Source organism: Botryllus schlosseri, chromosome 6 (assembly GCF_051294905.1).
Source record: "Botryllus schlosseri isolate E-star chromosome 6, Bs_hap1, whole genome shotgun sequence".
In the NCBI taxonomy this organism is placed as follows: Eukaryota; Metazoa; Chordata; class Ascidiacea; order Stolidobranchia; family Styelidae; genus Botryllus; species Botryllus schlosseri.
In genome coordinates, this window is record NC_137241.1 from 18,119,344 (window position 1) to 18,139,563 (window position 20,220).

At 41.9% G+C, this 20,220-nt stretch overlaps 1 protein-coding gene across 2 annotated transcripts in view; it reads right to left on the reverse strand.

Annotated features, from left to right (window-relative positions):
- Positions 1 to 28: 28 nt before the first annotated feature.
- LOC145441307 (uncharacterized) overlaps positions 29 to 20,220 on the reverse strand; it is a 103,052-nt gene continuing 82,860 nt past the window's right edge. For both annotated transcript variants that reach the window (XM_080319133.1, XM_080319132.1), the window contains 24 exons: positions 19,859 to 20,020; positions 18,943 to 19,098; positions 17,447 to 17,761; positions 16,372 to 16,527; positions 15,993 to 16,148; positions 14,624 to 14,779; positions 14,119 to 14,274; positions 13,909 to 14,064; positions 12,922 to 13,086; positions 12,706 to 12,861; positions 11,640 to 11,798; positions 11,417 to 11,572; positions 10,997 to 11,152; positions 9,276 to 9,434; positions 8,197 to 8,508; positions 7,369 to 7,543; positions 7,110 to 7,304; positions 6,053 to 6,189; positions 5,768 to 5,984; positions 3,951 to 4,162; positions 3,154 to 3,312; positions 3,012 to 3,093; positions 614 to 751; positions 29 to 543 (listed from right to left, as the gene is read on the reverse strand). In XM_080319133.1, coding sequence (XP_080175259.1) covers positions 308 to 543; positions 614 to 751; positions 3,012 to 3,093; positions 3,154 to 3,312; positions 3,951 to 4,162; positions 5,768 to 5,984; positions 6,053 to 6,189; positions 7,110 to 7,304; positions 7,369 to 7,543; positions 8,197 to 8,508; positions 9,276 to 9,434; positions 10,997 to 11,152; positions 11,417 to 11,572; positions 11,640 to 11,798; positions 12,706 to 12,861; positions 12,922 to 13,086; positions 13,909 to 14,064; positions 14,119 to 14,274; positions 14,624 to 14,779; positions 15,993 to 16,148; positions 16,372 to 16,527; positions 17,447 to 17,761; positions 18,943 to 19,098; positions 19,859 to 20,020 — 4,227 coding nt within the window. In that variant the 3' untranslated portion in view covers positions 29 to 307. The remainder of the gene's footprint in view (positions 544 to 613; positions 752 to 3,011; positions 3,094 to 3,153; positions 3,313 to 3,950; positions 4,163 to 5,767; positions 5,985 to 6,052; positions 6,190 to 7,109; positions 7,305 to 7,368; positions 7,544 to 8,196; positions 8,509 to 9,275; positions 9,435 to 10,996; positions 11,153 to 11,416; positions 11,573 to 11,639; positions 11,799 to 12,705; positions 12,862 to 12,921; positions 13,087 to 13,908; positions 14,065 to 14,118; positions 14,275 to 14,623; positions 14,780 to 15,992; positions 16,149 to 16,371; positions 16,528 to 17,446; positions 17,762 to 18,942; positions 19,099 to 19,858; positions 20,021 to 20,220) is intronic.

Sequence of the window (20,220 nt, forward strand, 5' to 3'; positions counted from 1 at the left end):
GTCGGCGAAATTAACACACAAAACGGAATCATCTCGAATCTTGTTTATTGCCATCATAATACAGGCAATCATAATATTGCGCGAAGTACAGCATTGCAACTTTCAAAACGCCTACTCTAAACTTTTTGGAACACGCAGATAACTTAAAAGCAAGTTTAGACATAAATTCTCAATAGGCTTTCTTCTGTCGATATATGTCAATTTAAAACGCAACACATGAACTGTGACCATTACCGCGCGATAGCAAACAAGTCACAATCTCCGCGGGCAAAACCATATTTTATGTACAAGGCAAAGTTTAAAAAAATCAGAGGTCTTCAAGAAGGTTTGTCTGCGTGCCGAAACACACAGTCGTCGAGATCCTGCTGGTGAACTCGTTGAGCTGGTTGAAGTCTTCGATTTCAAAAGTGTTAGACGCAACAGGCGCCGACGCGATGCTGCGTAGCTGCCGCCTGTCTACGTTACCGACTCCAATAGCGATCACGACATCCGCCAATTGCTTCAACGCTCTAGCGGGCGGTCTCACGTCGTCCTGCGCGTTGCCTGCGGAAAACGAGAGAGACGCTAGATAACGCATGCGTTTGACGCGCGTCAACGCGAGCGTCTAGCTTACCATCCGTGAAGACGACTACGACCAACGGCACGTCGTCACCTCTGCGTCCGGCCGCGGGCGTGAAAGCGTTACGTACGGCGTACGTGATGGCGCGGCCTGTCTGGGTACCGCTGCCGGCGTACGGGATCTTGCTAATGGCTGGAAACGGAAACGTGGATAATTAGTCGTACCCAACATAAGATGTAGTCAAGAGTATCAGCGTCGGTGCTTCAGTAGAAGTAACGCCATAAATTTCTACTCAAGTAGAAGTAGAAAATGAAGGGTATGAAAAGTACTCAAGTACTTTCGAAAAGTATATTTAGGCACATTCTTCGAAAATATACCCAGGAGTTACCGTTATTGATATTTCACGCGGCTCTTATGACGAATTCGCATGTAAAAGTGATGCAAAATCATCACCAACACTACTTTACAAAAGCCAAAGTGTAAAAAGGAAGTAGTTTTGTCAAATTTGCCATATTACAGTATGCTTTGCGAACAGAGGTGGTCAGTAGCGAAGTACTTCAACTTTTCTGAAGTACTCAAGTAGTTTTCCTCTACTTCTGGTACTTACTCAAGTAGATCTGATTTTCGCTACTTCTACTTTGTAACATTTTGTGATCTACTTACTGCTATTTTCAGTTTGTCATGTAGAAGTAGTTCAATCTTCCAATCAGGAAGATAACCTGAGGAATTTCGGGGCTATTTTCACGGAGTATCAACATTTAATTTTCATAAAAGTTGGGTAAAGCCCATAATTTTCGTCGAGCTTCGCGCTCAGTGGATACGGAGTAACCAGTGTGATTTCACGAAAGTATCGGATAATATAATTTGGTTAGCGGGTTGGCGTGGCTCTGTTCACACCGCATTGTCGCCCTTTGCCGCTATGGAATATTTCACCACAGTATATATGGCTCATCATAACGTTTGAAACTGACGTTTTGCAATCTAGCATTTACTTATCATATCGTAATCTAGCAGTCCATGGCATGTCCTAATCTGGTAAAGTGAACTCTGAGTTTTTTTAGTTTCAGAGCTGTTTTAGCATACCACCTTTGAAACTTTCTGTCTTTAGACATGAAATACATATTTCGCTTTTAGAAGTAGTATTTATATTTCACTTTCAATTCCCAGTATCATATACTTTGAGCTCTAATTACTATCAGTTCTTTTGTCTCGATAACATGCATGTTGAAGCATAAAAGCAACTGTATTAATGCCTTTAATTTCCGGAGTTAAAGCTGCACAATATGGCATTTTTACGATCCACCATATTTTTTACTCACGTTTACTAATCACCTGAAGTGTTCACACCGCATCCAATACAACTTCTCCGTATTGCTGTTCGACTAAACCACGGGCCTTATAATATGGGGGAGGGCGCCATACCATGATATTTTCTAGAACGGGCTGTTCGATTAAACGGAGGATTAGTATCGCATTTCCATATCAATACTATCATATTCATTCCATGATGCGGACGAATGTTTATGCTGTCGAAAATTCAATACCTCTTGGTATGCGTCAATATGAATCAAGCTCGGCACCATTCGCATAGCTCAATTTGTATCTTTTGACAATCCATACGAACCAATTACGACCGTTTTCACAACTACTTACTTACTTGAGTAGATTTAAAGTCGGTCAATTCTACTTCTACTTCAAGTAGTTTTAGGTTGCTTATGGAAGAAGAACTTCTACTCGTACTTGAGTAGATTTTTTCGTCGCTACTTCTACTTCTACTTGAGTAGCTTTCTTGACTACTTTGACCACCTCTGTTTGCGAAACAGGGGTTACACCGACTGGCCGTTGCAACAGTCTGATATCGTAAAAGTGATGAAAATCCAACAAACACTACTATACACTTGACAAAATGTAAACTGTGAAAAGAAAGTAGCTGGGTGTTAATTACTGTCCACAAAAATGGCGTCACTATAAGCAAATCAAACATTTAAGGGGCCAAAAGGGCTTTTATCTCCTCTAGCATAGCAGCAAACTAGTTCATACTAGAGAAATGGAATGGTACATGCTTCCATAGCTGTTACAACAAAGTTCCAGTGCCACACAGTTAGATTTCAACCATAAAATTCTGGACTTTTACCGTGATTTAAAAATGATTCGGCTATGTTTGTCGGCTATCGACCATGGCCTTGGATTCTGATTTGGCATCTTTTTAGTTTAACCGTCTCAATTTCTCACGTGTCCACGGCTTGAACAGTTTGGTGCCAGGGATATATCGCAGAGGGTCATTGATGAAGGCTTGAAACCTTTTTGCTAAATGCTAGATCGTTGACTCATTGGTGATTGCTCATTTGTGGGCAAACAAAGTCAAAACTTACTGAACGAAGCAACCAGGCTCGCATAGGTAAGATGCTGTATGAGCTATGTATTTACCCATAAGGATATCAGCTAAACTCACCGTCCAAGACATCGGCCTTATTTTCATATCTGCCAAGGTTGAACTCCGTGGTCGGATTCTGGTTGAATCTGATCACACCAAACTGCAAAAAGGCCGCATTCAAGCATCACGAATCGGAGACGCCCAGATCGACCCTACTCACCCTCGCGGACCCAACCCCGACATTGAAGGACCCCACTACGTTCCTGAGGAAATCGCGGACAATATCAAAGTTGCTTGCGCCGATACTGCTGGAGCTGTCCAGAATAAACACCAAGTCCATAACAGCCTGCGGTGGACACGGTGCTACCGATACTGGAGGCTGGAAAGCAAAATTGACATTTCAGAAAATTGCCTCAATTGCAGACTGACTGGACTGATGCGTTATTAATACCACTTGTATCCACATTGTCCTACCATAAAAGTTTATTCAATGATGGTGCGTTAACATGGAACACCCCACCAGTCGAATTCAGAAATATACTTGATCGTCAATTTAAAAAGCAGTGTCCAAATATATCTTAGACACGTATTGAATAGTTCTCGCAGTCGCTTTCTCATGTACATTTATATGCCAATGTGTGTACTACATTCCGTACTTATAGTATAGTAATGATAATTTTAAATTCGTTTCCACACGCGTTATATATCATATCGTGAATGCTGTATCGTCTCTTGGTTTGTGTATATCTCGTATTCTATCCAAAACTAAGAATTTTTCAAGCATATTTTTTATAGTCGTGTCTCTTCTTATATATTTCTTTCACAGTAAATGCCAACACGAAGGCTAGTAACAACTAAGGCCTCGTCGTTGCCTGGCCCTTATTAGATTTTCATAGGTCTTTGAGTTTGAGAAATTCTGTTGAGGATACACGAGGAGCATGCGAGCACGTGGAAAAAGAGCGTGCGATCAATCATGAAAACCACGACAATTTTGAAATAAAACGTGACAAAACTTACCGCCAGGCAGAATTTGATTTGATCTGAAATGACCTTGACCACTTTTTCAAGAGCGTCGAAATCGCTTACAGTGGTGGCAAACAGAACGTCTGGGTCGCTGGCGATCTCGTAAATCTGGACAATCCTGATATTTCCGATACCCACGGCGATAACGATAGTGTTTTCCGCCTTCAGCAATTGCGACGGGATGAAGACGTTGTCGAACGCAATACCTGTGTGAATACGGATCACATTTGTTTAAAAAGTGTCGATTTACGATGCGAGCGGATTCTGCAATCTGTGAATCTAAATCCGACCAAACAAAATTTTTTATCAAGTTTCTGATTTCCGACTCAGATCCGGCTTTGAGAATGTTTCAGAATATGAAAACATCTCAACTGCAGCTCTGGGACTGAAATTTATAGTTTACATCACTCCATCGCCGATCGCAACGCTTATTGTTGCAGTGAAATCAAAGTAGCTAATGTCCATTTCTCAAATTTTGAGATCCATGTTTAAACTTTGGTTTATCATTGCCAAGATATGGCCGAAAGGTAACAAAAACTTCACAAAACGTTAATCTTAACGTTATATGTGAGGCTTATATCTCTCACGTTGGAGGCAAATTCACAATGTGAGACAGCTAAAGATGTTCGGACACTCAAACAAAGTCCGAAACAGAAACCGACGATTTCCGGCGTCAGATCCGTGTCCAATTGTAACTTTTGAAATAGGGTGATATCTGCTCCAAAGCTAATCCAAGTCCTAATCCTCGATACACCCAGTAAACGAAACCTATGGTAACAACACCGGCAGCATACTATAATACAGTGGCTCTCAACCTTTTTGGCTCCGCGGACCCCTTTTGGACTGTCACGGACCCCCCCAAGTTTTAGTTCAAATTTAGCTCATTTATCGCACAAACGTCATTTGTCGTGTGCAAATAATAACTGTAGGCTATAGTGATAAACAAACTTTTCTTGGTAGTAACACCGTACTATTTATGTAGAAATTGAGCTGATTTTTATTATTTCAAAGCGAATTCTGCAACCGCATTTCTTGAAATAACGGGTCGTGTCTTGAAAATCTGTGCCATTGATATATTATGAACGAGTGCCAAAAATCCATTTCCACAAAGATAGGCGGTGGCGAATGTAAGAATAACGCCACGCTTCCGATGACACATTTGGGTATGATCGCATCAAATGTATAGCACCACAATTCACAAACAAATTTTGTAATGAACATATAACGTCAAGCTCGGTCATTTATATGTAGCAGTTCTTCTTAAAATTATTATGGCTATATCACAGGTGAAAGGGATTTTTGTAAACATTTCGAACTTACAGTGATTAACCTTGCTAATCCAACTTTCATGTATTCCACAATACCTAATACAGCATCACTAAACAGCAAAATGTTTGCATCAGTATAGGCTATGGCAATTTACCAATTACGCAGTAATATAATTCATCTCAGACGGCCATTCTGTTGATGTGAGTTCCGGAGTTTCACTAGTAATGAAGAGGAACTGACTCATGATTTTCCAAACTTAAAAAAATCCTAATTCGGTTATCAGCTATTTTGTAAATTTAGAGGCTTCGCGAACCCCCTGGAAATGCTTCGCGGATCCCTAGGGGTTCGCGGACCCCCGGTTGAGAACCACTGCTATAATAGTTACAGGGTTAGTAGTATTTTCTGCCAAGTGGCCATTCAACATTGATATGTCACTGTCCCAATAGTGATAGTGACTCCATTTCTCTAATGCCAAATTCACAAAGGACCGAATTCACGATGACTACAATTATAATCAACAGGTTTACACAAACCCCCCTTACCGTCAGTGATAACAACTGCGATCTTCGGAACGCCAGGCCTGTGTCCGGCAGCTGGAGTGAACATAAATTCCCTCGTGTAGTTGATAGCTTTGCCGGTCTTCGTGCCTCTGCCGTTGTACGGTATCGCGGCCACCGCTCGCAGCACGCCCGCTTTTGTCTTGAAGTCGTTAAGGTCAAATTGATGTTCGACGTTCTCGTTGTAACGTATGGCACCAAACTGAAGAGACAAAGCAAAAAGTGTATATGCGGAAAAGTTCCAGTAAATTTTGAGACGGTGGGTGTTACCAAAGCGTCGTTATCTCCGACTTTAAAGCTTTGCACGACTTGCTGTACGAAAGATCGCATCAGTTCAAAGTTTCTGTCGCCGATACTGGACGAGCTGTCGATCACGAAAACGACATCAGCTTCGTCAGTGCAACGCTCTGAATAAAATATCAACAATGCGTTAGCGAAAGATGCCACTGTTGCTGTCATCGATATCATCCAACTTGTGTTTCATAGTAAGTTGGGGTAGCTGGATATTATGCTGGCATACGTCGTTGGCTGCTGGTCTGTTCATCAATATTGCGTGGTTTTGTGCAAGATGTTGTTCAGGGCACAAGCCTTCACAATAACAATAAACAGTACATTGACATTTTAAATTTTTTCACTAAAAGCTTTTCGAATGGCATAATTTTGTCTGCGTGACGTAACGAAACACATCCGTGCTACGTTTTGTATGCTGTGACACGATTAATCGAGATTTAAAGCATTCTACATAAGTAAACGAGTGTTGAAACTATAATAACCATTACAATATTACTCTAGTGCAGTGGTTCCCTACCTTTTTCGACTCGTCGCCCCCTTGTCAAGCTCGACACAAATTTTCGGCCCCATATTTACAGGTCCGAAAAAGACGACATATAAACGGGAAATTTATTCACCTAACCCTGATTGCTGGTGAATTGACCGAAAAATGTCATTTTTAGCGTGTAGGTGCTCGCAAAACCGGTTTCTGCGTCGACTTTCCGGTATGGTTGACTTTTTTTTCGCGTCGTATGCAGAATAAGCCGCCTTCGCGTGCATTTATTGGTCGTGTTAATTAAATGTATCCCACTTAATGTTCTAACATTTTTGCCCCATCGCCCTTCAGTATTTTTGCTCCCTTGTTTCTCAAAATCTTCTATTGGGGCGACATCGCCCACGTTGGGAACCATTTCTCAAGCGGAAAAAAGGGTATAATTTTAGTAGTCGCAAAAATCCCCTCCCACTACATGACTCGAATCACTACAATTGATAATTAATTCTGATTTTAGTATACAAACTCTTGTGTGCAGCCGTAGCTAAAAGAGCTGACGCATACCTTTACAGATTGGCGTGTTGGCGTTCCACACTCCCACATTCGCGATCTCAGTCTCTCCGCAAGTGATTCGGTTGATACCGACCAGCTGGTGAGTGGGGTCGCATTCAATGTCGCAAGTGGACCCGATCACGGACGCATTACTGCACCTGATGACCCCATTCTCAATGGGGATTCTGTCTAGTTTCAATGTGCAAGCTGTCGAAACAGGAAGTTGTCATAAGATAACCGAAACGTGACGCAAAAAACAAAGTGTGCTTACAGGCGCATTCGTCCGTGCCGCACGGCACATCTTCAGTGTCTGGGCCGAACTGAGAACATTCCTCCTGGGACGGAGCGTTGAGGCAGGCTCGGAACCTCTGGACCTTGCCACCACCGCAAGAAACGGGGCACGGCTCTTCTCGGAAATCGGACCAGGGCGCGTATTCTGGACAAGGCTGGAACGCAAAAATCAATGATACTGGACTGTCTATTATTTAATCAATGGATTATTTAATATCTATTATGATCGTGTGACAGCTTAATTCTCGTGATTTAAGATCCGAATACGTATTGTTACGATGATGAGAATGCGCCGTTATCACACGGTTACCGTTTATTTTTCGCAAAACTTGGTCTGGACTTTTTTACTTAATCGGAATCTGTTTCTTGTACATGTACTCGAGTAGGAATTTACAGAGCTATTTCTACTTTTATATGTACTTGAGTAAAAATTTACATCAACCAACCATGAATATTTGAATATTCTCTTGTCAGGGAGAAAGTACTTTTACTTTTTCAGATTACAAATGTAGGTTTCTCCTACTTGTGACGCTGACTCAAGCCGTTATGATTTTCGAATACTTCTACTTACTGGACAGTTTTCAGTTTTATTTTTACTTCTATTCAACTTATTTTTTGACTTGTAAATCGTTAATTTTGCTGGAACTTGTGTACCAATGAGTACCACTGTGACCACCGCTGTTTATCGCAGGCATGCACAGGCACCACTGATATGCTAGGGTTAAATAAGTCATAATATTATTTGATAATGATAGCGGCCAGTGGAAAAACCTAAGTAAATCGTACAAAATGCAAAATGTCCACTTACGCCCAAATTACAATTCTGCACTTGAATCGGATCTCCGATGCATCCTGGTTCTCCGACAACTCCGAATCTGCACTGCCTCGATCGTTGGTCCACTCCCACGCCGCACGTCCTGTCGCATCCGACCCAAACGGTCCACTGGCTCCAGAAAGCACAGATCTGTGTTTGGCAAGCTCGCTCTTCTTGGAAGTCGCCGATACAACCGCCCGTGTTTGGCACGCCGCCGTCGCAAGCACGCGCTCTTCGTGAAACGCCTCCACCGCAGGACACGCTGCACGGTGTCCAGGACACCCACGCTGCCCATTGGGAGCAAGGCTGCGATAATATATATAAGTAAGTTCCTCGTGGTACTGAATTTATATATTACAACAAACACTACATTCATATTGGCACATTCATTTACTCTAAGCTTTTTTACTTACTCTTACAGGCAGCGATTGTCAGTAAATGCGGAGATTGAAATTCGAAATCTAATGATGTAATAGACATTGTGTTTGTGACGTAAGAACGGCAAAAAGCAATAAATGAGAGATTAACAAAACAAAAGTGTTAAGCACGTAAGCAATAAAACAACTACAAATTGGCTTTAATATACGGCTAAAGACACAACTCTAATGGAATACACGAAGAGTAAAAGAGTCGGTCCTTTTGTCGACAGATAGAATAGTTGATTTCAGAAACTTCAAATTTCAATTTTGAATTCTCTAATCTCCGCATTTACTAGAAATCGTTTGAGAGTCGGTTGAAAGGCGTGAAGAGAATTGATGTGGTGATAGGTATGTATTGTTAGCTGAGATAACGTATCAGGTCAGGGACAAAATGTCCTACTATGTTTAGGCTTATGAAAAAAACGAGGATACACAAAGGTGTAGCCAGGATCAAAATTTGAGAGGCGTGGTAGAATATTTTAGGTGTGACGTCACGAATCCATTGCGACGTATTGAGTACATATGACCTCACAATGAATGTGTCAAAAATTTGGCGGAAACCAGAGCAGTATTTGATTGGCTATAACCGGTGGATGGTTAAATCTACCACAACCTTTAGAGGAGTTCTAGTTTCCAAGACAAAAGAATACTTACGCCTCTGTTGCAGTCCTGAGACTCAGTGCTAGGTCCGTCATCACAACCAGGATCACCAACTTCGCCGTTAAAACAACCACGGGTTCGCACTTGCACTCCTGAGCCACATGTAGCTCCGCAAGCGCTCCAAGATGTCCACAATTGCCATGATGAGCACAGCTGTCGAGAAAATTCAAGCATGTCAACGCTATAATTACTTTCGTGTGCGACAAGCCAAGGCATTCAAAGTAGTTCACGCTGCTACTCTAGTATAAGTTGAAGTATTGTCGTAGATTTCTACTCAATTACAAGTGGAAACAGCAATTTCGAAGACATGTCGAAACTGCTTCAACTGGAAGTAGAAAATGAAAGGCCTGAAAAGGTATTTGGCAAGTATGCTTGAAAAACAGATTTGGTCGACGGTAGCATGTATTGAGCAGTTAATCGGCGGCAGCTGCTTTCCAAGTCACAAGATATATTCGCGTAACTTACGCAAAATGACCAATGACACCACAAGGTTAAATCTTTGAAAATGTATCGAGGTACTGCGATACAAGAGCTTCCCGACTAATGCAAAATAACTGATGACTAGGGCGTTTTTTTTTACCTTAAAAAGGAAAATTCTGACCTAAAAAATCAAAATTTTGACTTTTTTGACCTAAAAAAATGAATTCTGACCAAATTTTGACTTATCTTATGCAAATTAGGTGTTTTCCCACATTATGTTAAAATTGTACCACTTATCTTCATTTCTGGTTGGAGCTGACTGTCCTAACGAAGTAGTTTGGCCTGAAAAAACGTTTTTGACTTAGAAACAGGCAACTTTTTACACAAAACAATATTTCAACGAAATCTGGCCATATCAAGAATTTCAGTGGTTACAATATGTATTATGGTAAAAATAATGAAAAAAATTTGTAGTACAACGAGAGATACTTTCCTACATTTTTGGGTAGAAAGTGCATGTCCTTACTATGAAGCTTGCCAAGGACGTTCAACAGCAGCAATTGTTGGCTGACAACACTCAAGCTGCGCGTACACTGCTGGTGACACACTGTGTTGCATCATTCTGACAATGTTGTCTACATCACAATTTTTCATCATGCGCTTCTTAATATAAGAATGATGCAATGCGCAAGAAGTCTTTCTTCAGTTAGGATATTGCGGTACGTTGACCATAACACCATGTTTACCTACTTGTTTTATTTGACCGTTTATGATTCACAATGAGCAGACAATTAGCCGTTTACAACAGTAGGCCTATAAAATAGGCTACAAGCTATAAAATATCAAATGATAAGTTCACCGACAGTGCAAAATCTACGATACAAATGAAATGCAGACGTCAAAATATTTTTGACTTCATGAAAAATTTTGACAAATTTTGACCTAACGCTACAATTTTGACAAAGTTTTGACATGTCAAAAAAAAACGCCCTACTGATGACATATCGAATAGCTGCAATTTTCCAAAATATATTCAGTTACGGGGATACAGGGGCTATTTCCAGTGATTCTTATGGCAATTTCACAAATAAAGCGATGCAAACATATCCCAAAACTATGTTTAACTTTTCAAAATCTGACTTGAAAAAAGCAGTTTTGCCAAAAATACTGTTAAGTGTGGAAGTAGCCTGAAAACATAACCAGACAAGTGGTGCAAGCAGGCAATACCTTGTTGAGTATTCCAAAAAAAGCACAATTACTTCGTTACCAACCACCTCTGGTTACAAGTCACTTACATTTTCAGAGCATGTTCCGTCTTCTTCGGTGGGTCCCTCGCAACCAGGCGTTCCTGGAAGACCGCCGACGCAGATACGTCTCCTAGTTCGAATTCCGCCTCCGCAGGTCACGGTACACGTTCCGTATTCTAACCACAAGCCCCATCGTGGGCAAGGCTGCAATAGTAATAATTTCGTGAATAGAAGATACTCTCTGAGGTTCAGTATACAATTAAATAATAACATATTCATATTGAAGTGAACCAGAATATAATCGTCAGCAACTAGTGGAGAATTGAAAAAACATTGGATATCAACAATCGTATCACCAATTATGACATCACCAGCATGAAAATTTGGATAATCGAGGTTTGATTACAACCGAGGCGAACAGATATGAATTGAGTGCGTTCAGATTTAAATAGTCCTTTACGCCCTTACATTTGTGCTGCATGTCACAACTTCCATTGGTGGGCCTTGACATCCTGGGTCGTTGATATTGCCGTTGACGCATTCGCGGAATCTCAAAGACTGTCCTCCGCCGCACGTGACATCACAGTCGGACCACGGGCCCCACACCGCCCACGTTTCGCACGGCTATCGAAAGCGTAGACAAATATATTACCAGATTGTATTGACAACGAAGAGCAATGATGAAAATTACCACATCAGTGTTGCATGGCTCGGAGTCTTCCAAATCGCCGATGCATCCAAGTGTGCCTGGTTCGCCGCCGATACAGATTCGGTTTCTGGTCCTCTCGCCACCTCCGCAAGACACGGAACACACGCTCCAGTCCAGCCAGGTTGACCAGTCGGGGCATGGCTGAAAAATTATTCACCGTCACATGATGATTAGTATGTCAAAAATAACGGCATTGACACAGCATTAGAACTAGGAGGAATACAAAATCGAATCTCAATAATACATCTGCATGAGTCCTAAAATCTGATTTAGGCCTACATGCCGGATTCAAGTCATGTAGGAATCCAGGGATTAGAATCGGGATTATCAACTGAGATTGGTGACAGGTAGGAATGTAAATTTTCAAAAACGAATCTGATCCAGGAAATTGAAAATCTCCCCAAAACCGACACTAAAACCTACACCAAGCGCCTCTCTCTATTACAACAGATGAAGTGCACATAAAGAGGTGGTCGAAATAGTCATTGTTGGTACCACATAGAAGCAAAGTTGCAAATTTCGATATAAGTGCAGATAGTGATTTCCAAGTAACTATAAAAGTATTCAAGGCCTAGTTTTTCCCAAGAAGCCCAAGTCTGAAATCAGAACCACTCGAGGAAGTAATAATGCTTGCAAGAAGGCAAAAATCTACTCGAACACTCCGAAACGTAGATGTACTTTTGATTAGGGCATCGTATATTCATGTCCTTGATGTTTTTGTAGCATATACACCGACTCATGATATGCATACACACGATCTGTGCATATGCATACCATGAGTGCATGATGCGGATATGCCTCTGGACAAGGAAGGTGCAGATCTAAGGTTTTCCAAGTGTTGCACCACCCCTCCATGCTATCCCAATAATGCTGAGTGCCATGCGGGAAGCAATAGTACCAGTGTAACTTATCAGGTCTTTGGTCTGCCACAGTCGGGGATTGAACCAAGGACCTACCGACCTAGAAGTCGGACGCTCTACCTTCACGTTATTTTTCTTCTGTAGATATATCCTGTACCGCATTACCGCAAGGCACGAAACGCACTCACCATGGTGTTGCATACGACTGAATCTTCCGCTAACCCGATGCAATTGCCTTCGCCAGCCTGTCCGTTAACGCATTCCCTCGTCTTCGTAGACAATCCTCCGCCACAGGTCAGACTGCACCCGGACCAAGGACCCCAAACTGACCACACGTCGCAGTCCTGCGAAGAAATCGGAATCACATCTTTGCAGTACAGAGCTATTGCAACTTTTTCGCTTACGCCCTGCTGTCCATCGCAGGTTCTCTCTTCGAGTTCATCTCCAAGAACGCAATCTCCGTCTCCAGGTTCACCGCCGATGCATATCCTGTTTCTAGTTTGTATTCCGACGCCGCACGTGACCGAGCACGTGTCCCATTCGAACCACGTCGCCCAGCTTGGGCAGAACTGGAAATAATCAAATTTGCACTGTTTCTCAATTTTACAGTGGTGCTTCAAGAATTACCAAAACCAGAGGTGGTCGTTAACGAACGGTTGCGGTCAGTAACTAATACCTCCACCTTTTTTCACATACTCATGTAGCTCTTTCCCATTTTCACTACTTGCACTATTGTACTACTTCAGTGGTTATGATTTCAGACTAATTCTACTCCTGCTTGACAGTTTTCTGTTTTGGGGTGCAAAACTAGGCCTGCAATAATTACGCTTTTACTTATTGGGAAATCGTTACTTTTACTTCGACTTGACTACCAACGATGACTGCATTATTCACCTGCTTACACTACATACTCAAGAGCTCATGTTTCTAGATCCCTCCCACTACTTCTCGAAAGTTTGTTAGGTGAAAATACTTACTTTACACCCGTGGATTTTGAAAGGTAGAAATTACCATAGGATAAGTTTGCATCACTTTAATTGGAGAAATTGTCATAGCAATTGGGCAAAATAGCCCCTGAATCGTGGTAAACGAATATACTTTCGAAACTAGCACCTACTCGGAGATTCATTAGTAATTTTCCGCTAGTGGCCAAAACCGATTCCGCAACTTGTAAAGTAGCCGGCTACAATCGACAACTAGAAGTCTACAGCGCCGCGACCAAATCAACTTTTCACAACTACGAAATCGAGTATTTTTCAGACCATACACTTTCTTCTTCCACTCGAAGAACTTTCCACAGGGCTTGGAAATCGCTATTTCCAATTGTAATAGAGTAGAATTTAAGGCCTTAATGCCACTTCGATTTGAGCACAAAATAAGTTTCGACTCACGATTGTGCCGCAAAGCGTATCCTCTTCTTCCGGGCCTTCGCATCCGGTATCGCCAGGACTGCCGTTGACACATTCTCGCGACCGAATCGAAATGCCGCTGCCGCACGTCGCACTGCAACCGCCCCAAGGTCCCCACACCGCCCAAAACTCGCACTCCTTTGAAAGATATCGAGTTGACAACGGAAGCGAAAACGCTAAAACATTCCTTACATCTCCGCCGCAAGGTTCGATTTGGAAATCCTCGTCAGGGCAGCCCGGGTCTCCGACCAAGCCTCCTATACACTCGCGGGCGCGCGTTCTCGTCCCTTCGCCGCATGACACCGAACACACGGACCATTCTATCCACGCTCTCCACGTCCCGCATACCTAAAAGAACAGCGGTGGTTATATACACCAGCCCGATATCTTTTACTATGATTCCTGATCTGCCGACTTGTATAACGGCCCACTTTTGTTCTAGGCTTTTGCAAGATTTGACTACATCCACATCACTCATACAGGTTTTGTAAACATATCACAAAATCAACTTTGTTTTTCAAAATCTAAATTGTAAAACCTAACCTAAAGCGTAGAACGGTTAAGTACGGGCGGAAGTCGAAAAAGATAACACACTACCTCCACATCACTCATAAAGAATTTTCTAGTTTTCAAAATCCCAATCGATTTGCCGATTTCAAATGATGGCCACGAGGAAAGTAAAGACGAATCGTCTCACCTGCGAGTTGCAAATTTCAGTTTCTTCCATGTCACCTTGGCAACCGGCGTCTCCTTGCTCTCCGTTTACGCATTCTCTCGAGCGCAATCGGATGCCGCTACCGCATGAAGCGTCGCAAGCAGACCACGGCGTCCAACGGCTCCAAAACTCGCAAAGCTGAAAGACGTATCTCCGTTCATTCATTCATTCATTCATTCATTCATTCATTTTATTCATAATTTTCTCAGCATGAAACATCACCAAAATGCGACTAAAAGAAAAGATAGGAGGGTGTTCAAACGTCTTGTAGTTGTCTTTCAATCAAAAAGTCACCTTGGCCAGGAACATGTAAATACGCATGTACAATTGCACACTGAATGAAAGTTACATGAGATAACAAAAACAGGAAACGGGTTTAGAATAGGGATGCTTTTCGTACAAGGCGTGAATTGCTACATACTGGGGTCCACTGGTTTTAAGGGGTCAGGAATATCTAAATCAGGTATCTCAAACTCAAATTTGCTTGTGCGCCATTTCTTACTTTTTGATGACCTAGGCCAATGTCTTGATAAGTAGTAAGGCCTTGCAGAATGACAATTCACACCATCGCGAAAATGTGATTTACTATGTAGCAATTACCGCCTTGTACGAGAAAAATCACATTTTCGAATATTTGAATAAAATTATTGTTGTATTTGCTGTCAACGCAGGCCACACAAAATGTGGGTCTGCGGCCGCGTGTTTGAGACCCCTGCTATAAACTACAAAACTGGATTGTTCTTATTTATACAATCTGTCCCTATTTTTCACTTGCGTCCTTTCTTCTTTCCACCACAGGTCACAATAGCCCCTTTAGGCGGGTGGTACTCAAATTTTTGGCAGCTCTTAATTTTTATCCACGTTGGCGTCAACCCTGGTTATGCAGCCCAGTAAGTTTTCTCGGACAATGTCACAATCAGACTTGAACAACTGAAAAATTTTCAGCTTTTTGAAATTTGATTAGAATGAGACTTACTGCTACACAGTTTTTATTCTGAATTAGAGTAGAATAACAATTTTAACTACAGCATATGTCTGTAGGTAGGCCCACAGCAAGCTTGGCTTGTTTGGCAGTTTTTCTGTAGCATGCAAATTGTACAGGAACACCAAAAATTAGATTAGAATTAAAATTAGAGCATAAAAACACTTCACAAATTAGATTAGAATTATATTACCGGTATTCTGCCGTGATTATACGACTAGAATTATGTTGTTGTCAAAGTCTGGTTACAATACGAGGGTCCAAGTAACCAACCTGGAAAATGTGGTGACCCACTCAAAAAAGGTGCTAAAACGCTCGGTTTAGAACGATTGATGCATGCAGTACCAAAATCGTTTACTTTTCACTTACATCCCCACTGCATTCTCCTTCCTCCATCATATCACCGGTACATCCCAGGACGCCGGGCTCGCCGCCGATACAAATCCTGTTTCTGGTATTGGTGCCAAAGCCGCAGGTCACAGAACACACGGACCATTCCAGCCACACGCTCCATCTCGGACAATCCTGGAAAAGGGACCAGGGTCAGCGTGTAGTTTGTTTGTTTGTTTGAGGTATTCATGGTGTTTGTCGACTATTATGGTCATTTACACCAGGCCAATGTCTTCATTTTTATTCCGCAACTGCCGACTTGTAGCACGGCCCACTTCTAGGCTGTGGATTATATCACTACGCTATCTCGCCACACGGGGGTCAGCGTGCGTGATCTAGTATAATCTCAGCCCAGTACCTGAGGGTTGCATGACCCGCCGTCGAAAGCCAGGCCTCGGCATCCGTCGTCACCAGGGTTTCCGTTCAGGCATTCCCTCTCTCGGGACCGGCGTCCGTTTCCGCACGTGGCATCGCACGAGCCCCATTCCGACCACGGAAGCCACTCTGGACAGTCCTGCGGCATTAAAAAACTCGATGGTAATGAACAAAGTACTTGTATTTTTTCCAAAGAACTCCAGTAGGATTTGACTACTGCACTTCATATTCAAGCTATAATGATTTTAAACTACTTTCAGTTCTACTGAACAGGACTGCTTTCTTATTTACGTGAAAATTGCTACTTCTACTTGTACTCAAGTAGCAATTGACAATGTTACTTCTCCTTCTATTTGAGTATCAACGACTTTTACTTAAACCACCTCAGGGTCAATATCATGATGTAAACTTTTCTGACTTTTCAGCCTTGCGCAAGATGGTAATTAGTTTTTAACCGCCTGCGCCACTTACTCCGGTCATTACTTTACTCGACTACTTCGATTTCTGCTTGAACAGTTTTTTAGGCAAATTACTTGCTTGGAGACGTAGAAAGTGCTTTGTGATAGGTTTGCATGCATTTGATCACTGAGATTGTTACAAGAACAGCGTGAAATAGCCTGTGTATCGGGGTAAAAAATTATATTTTCAAAGATTGCATCTATTTGTGTGTACAAGTCATTTTGCGCTACCCGCAAAGATACATATCGCAACTTCCAAAGTAACCACCTAGGATTACCTGCTAAATGTATGCCACCCCTCAAACTACTAAAGCATGTATTTTTCAGATATTTCATTTTGTGCTGCCACTTATACTCTTGAGATGTCTCGAAAATAGCTACTTATACTAATAATATAGCATTATGAAATTAATTCTACTACTACTTGAGTAGAAAAGCTGACTTATTTGACCAACTCTGCTTATGAATAACACTAACACTAGATTCACGATGAAACTGAAATTTTATCCAATATGTCAAAGTAGCAAGACAAATTACACATGTGAAATCCAATTATGTCCCAGTAAATCTCTCGATCAATAAATCAAACATCCCCCATACCTGTCCCTGGCATGGTCCGATTTCTTGCGGTGCACCCTCGCAACCTCCAAGTCCCGGGCTGCTGCCTATGCAGAGCCTTTCACGAGTTCGCGTCCCTCCGCCGCACGTCACCGTACACACGCCCCATTCTGACCAAGGCGTCCATTCGCCGCAGGGCACGTCGACATTGCAATCTACGAATTCTGTATCGTCTCCTTGACAACCGGGGTCGTTAGGCTTTCCGTTGATGCATTCCCGGGAGCGTACTTGTTCTCCGCCATCGCAGGTACTGGAGCATTCGCTCCACGCTGCCCAGGCTCCCCAGAATTCACAGATCTGAAGTGAAGACGTGTGTAATGTTAAGGATAATGCAGAACGGACTTAGGGCAATTACTGTATCAATGTTAACGATTACGATTATGATTAGTCTGAATCAGGCTATTACGATTCCAGCAAAATCTCGATTACGACTGAATGGAAAAATGATCACGATTATTCCTGATATCAATTGTCTTGCTTCCTTAAACTTGAGTCTCTAACACATATTAAAAAAAAAAAATAACACAATTGCGCAGAGACGACATTAAGATGAAATAACAAATATTTTAAAACTGCGATGTCATTTGCTTGTCACTATTATAATCTTTACACAATTTTATCACTGGCGATTTTCTCAGCTCCGACAATTTCTGTTCTAACTACAACCATGCTAAGATGGTGTATGAGCAGACGGCTGATTAAAATTTACAGTGAGGAATTGCAAAACACCGATTGGTGCAGGTTTCAAGTAGGGCCATAATTTGACAAAATGAACACAAAATTATGCCATAACAAATAATGTGTCTTGTAATGCAACACATGTATTGTATATCCACAATCGACGTAATGTAAATACTTCAACGGGTATGAAAATTCAAATCTTTGGGATGTTGAGGGTATGCTTTCGGTTTGTATACTCCGCACAGTTAAAACTGCGTTCACCTTGCAAGCATAACCTATCATCAATCTGACTAATTGCGATGATCTCGACATGCATGATTCTGATATGTTTGAAGTTGAACAGAGTGGTAATTATCCTTCACACTCTAAGAGTTAGTGTTATCCGTTGATGACCAGAGATACAGCATGGCGGAGGTTTTATTAATCACTAATGTATTCTGACTACACGGTAAATCATTACTCGCAACACAATACCCAGAATAGATAACACTTTTCATGTAATAATAAGCACAGAGAAGTTCACAAATCCAACGTTTCTACTGTCAACCATGTGATAGAACCCACTATTCCTTGTTCACATGATCAGTTTATGTTCTGTAAAAGAAATGAGTTGGGTGGTCATCCTTTTATGAAGTGATCGAAGAGATACATTGATGAAACAAACGATTACCATCACTTTTTTCACCCTAATCAGATATCAAATCGTAATGACCTCTTTCAACGACATCAAAATGCACAAAATAGTTGACAGTACACTGAAAAAACACGACAGTAGCGATGATATCTAATATACTCACATTGCCGTTGCATTCTCGGCTGTCTTCCTCAGATCCGGTACATCCAGCGTCACCAGGCAGGCCTCCGATACAAATTCTTCCCCGCGTTTGCACGCCGCCGCCACACGTCACAGTGCATCGTGTCCATGCAAGCCATGTCGCCCACTGGCCGCAAATCTTAAATTCAAAGCACATTGCCAGACACAGCGATAGCGCTTTGATGGTCTTACATCGATAGACACAATGCCAAGGGCTCGGCGTTATCATTTAGATGAGAAATCAGATAGCCAAAACAGTGGCAAGATATCATTTGAGGACAGACATAGATTTTATTACCAAGTCTTATAGTAAGGGTTTCCATTCCGTTATTATTTCTCAAATTTGTGCTTACTACATTATCCTAGTTTCTCAGATACATCCTTATTTTGCACCTATTTGCGGCAAGTTTGTGTTTATTTTCGGCAATGAGGCTGTGATTTCCTTTAGTCATCAGCTTAACAAACAGCCATGTGGAGGTCCGCTATTTTTAGATTAGGACACAGCAAAAGCGTGTTGACCATTCTTTAATTATCAGTTTTCTGACTTCGTGGCTTTGTTTGGCTGTGCTTATTATATGTTCACGTCGATAGCAACCCTGCTTATACTACCTACATATAATAGCTGAAAAATGCCTGGTTGTGGATGTTTGTGGTATTCATGGTGTTTTTCGACTACAATTGTCATTTACACCATGCCAATATTGTTTTTTTATCATTCCACATTTGCTGGCTGTAGACTTTGGAAGGAATTATGCAGTTGAACTCGACTAGAACCCGCAACCTATTGGTGTTGCAACTGCGGATGATACCACTACGCTAACTTGCCAGTTAGCTAATCATTGTAATCAAGTTCAACATCGTTAAATTTACGGTGATACGCCATCAATCTGAATAATCACCTGCTGGTTGCAGCTGATCGACTGACTCTCGGGGCCGTCGCATCCGATGTCGCCTGGATTCCCGTTGATGCAAATGCGGTCCCGCACGTTGAAGCCTCCGCCGCACGTGACGCTGCAACCGCTCCATTGCGACCACTGTCCGTACTCGGGACAGAGGTCCTCCTACAGTGGACAAGAGACACGGATAATAAAATAACAAAGGGACTCTTGGAACTACAGAACTTCAATATAAAATTGAATATTATATTCATATTGAACGAAATCTGAAAATTTATGGGCGACACTCGTCACTTGCAATCGTCAGTTACAAGTAGTGAATTCAAAAGACCTTTATTCGGAAATACCTGGGTTTATTTCAACAC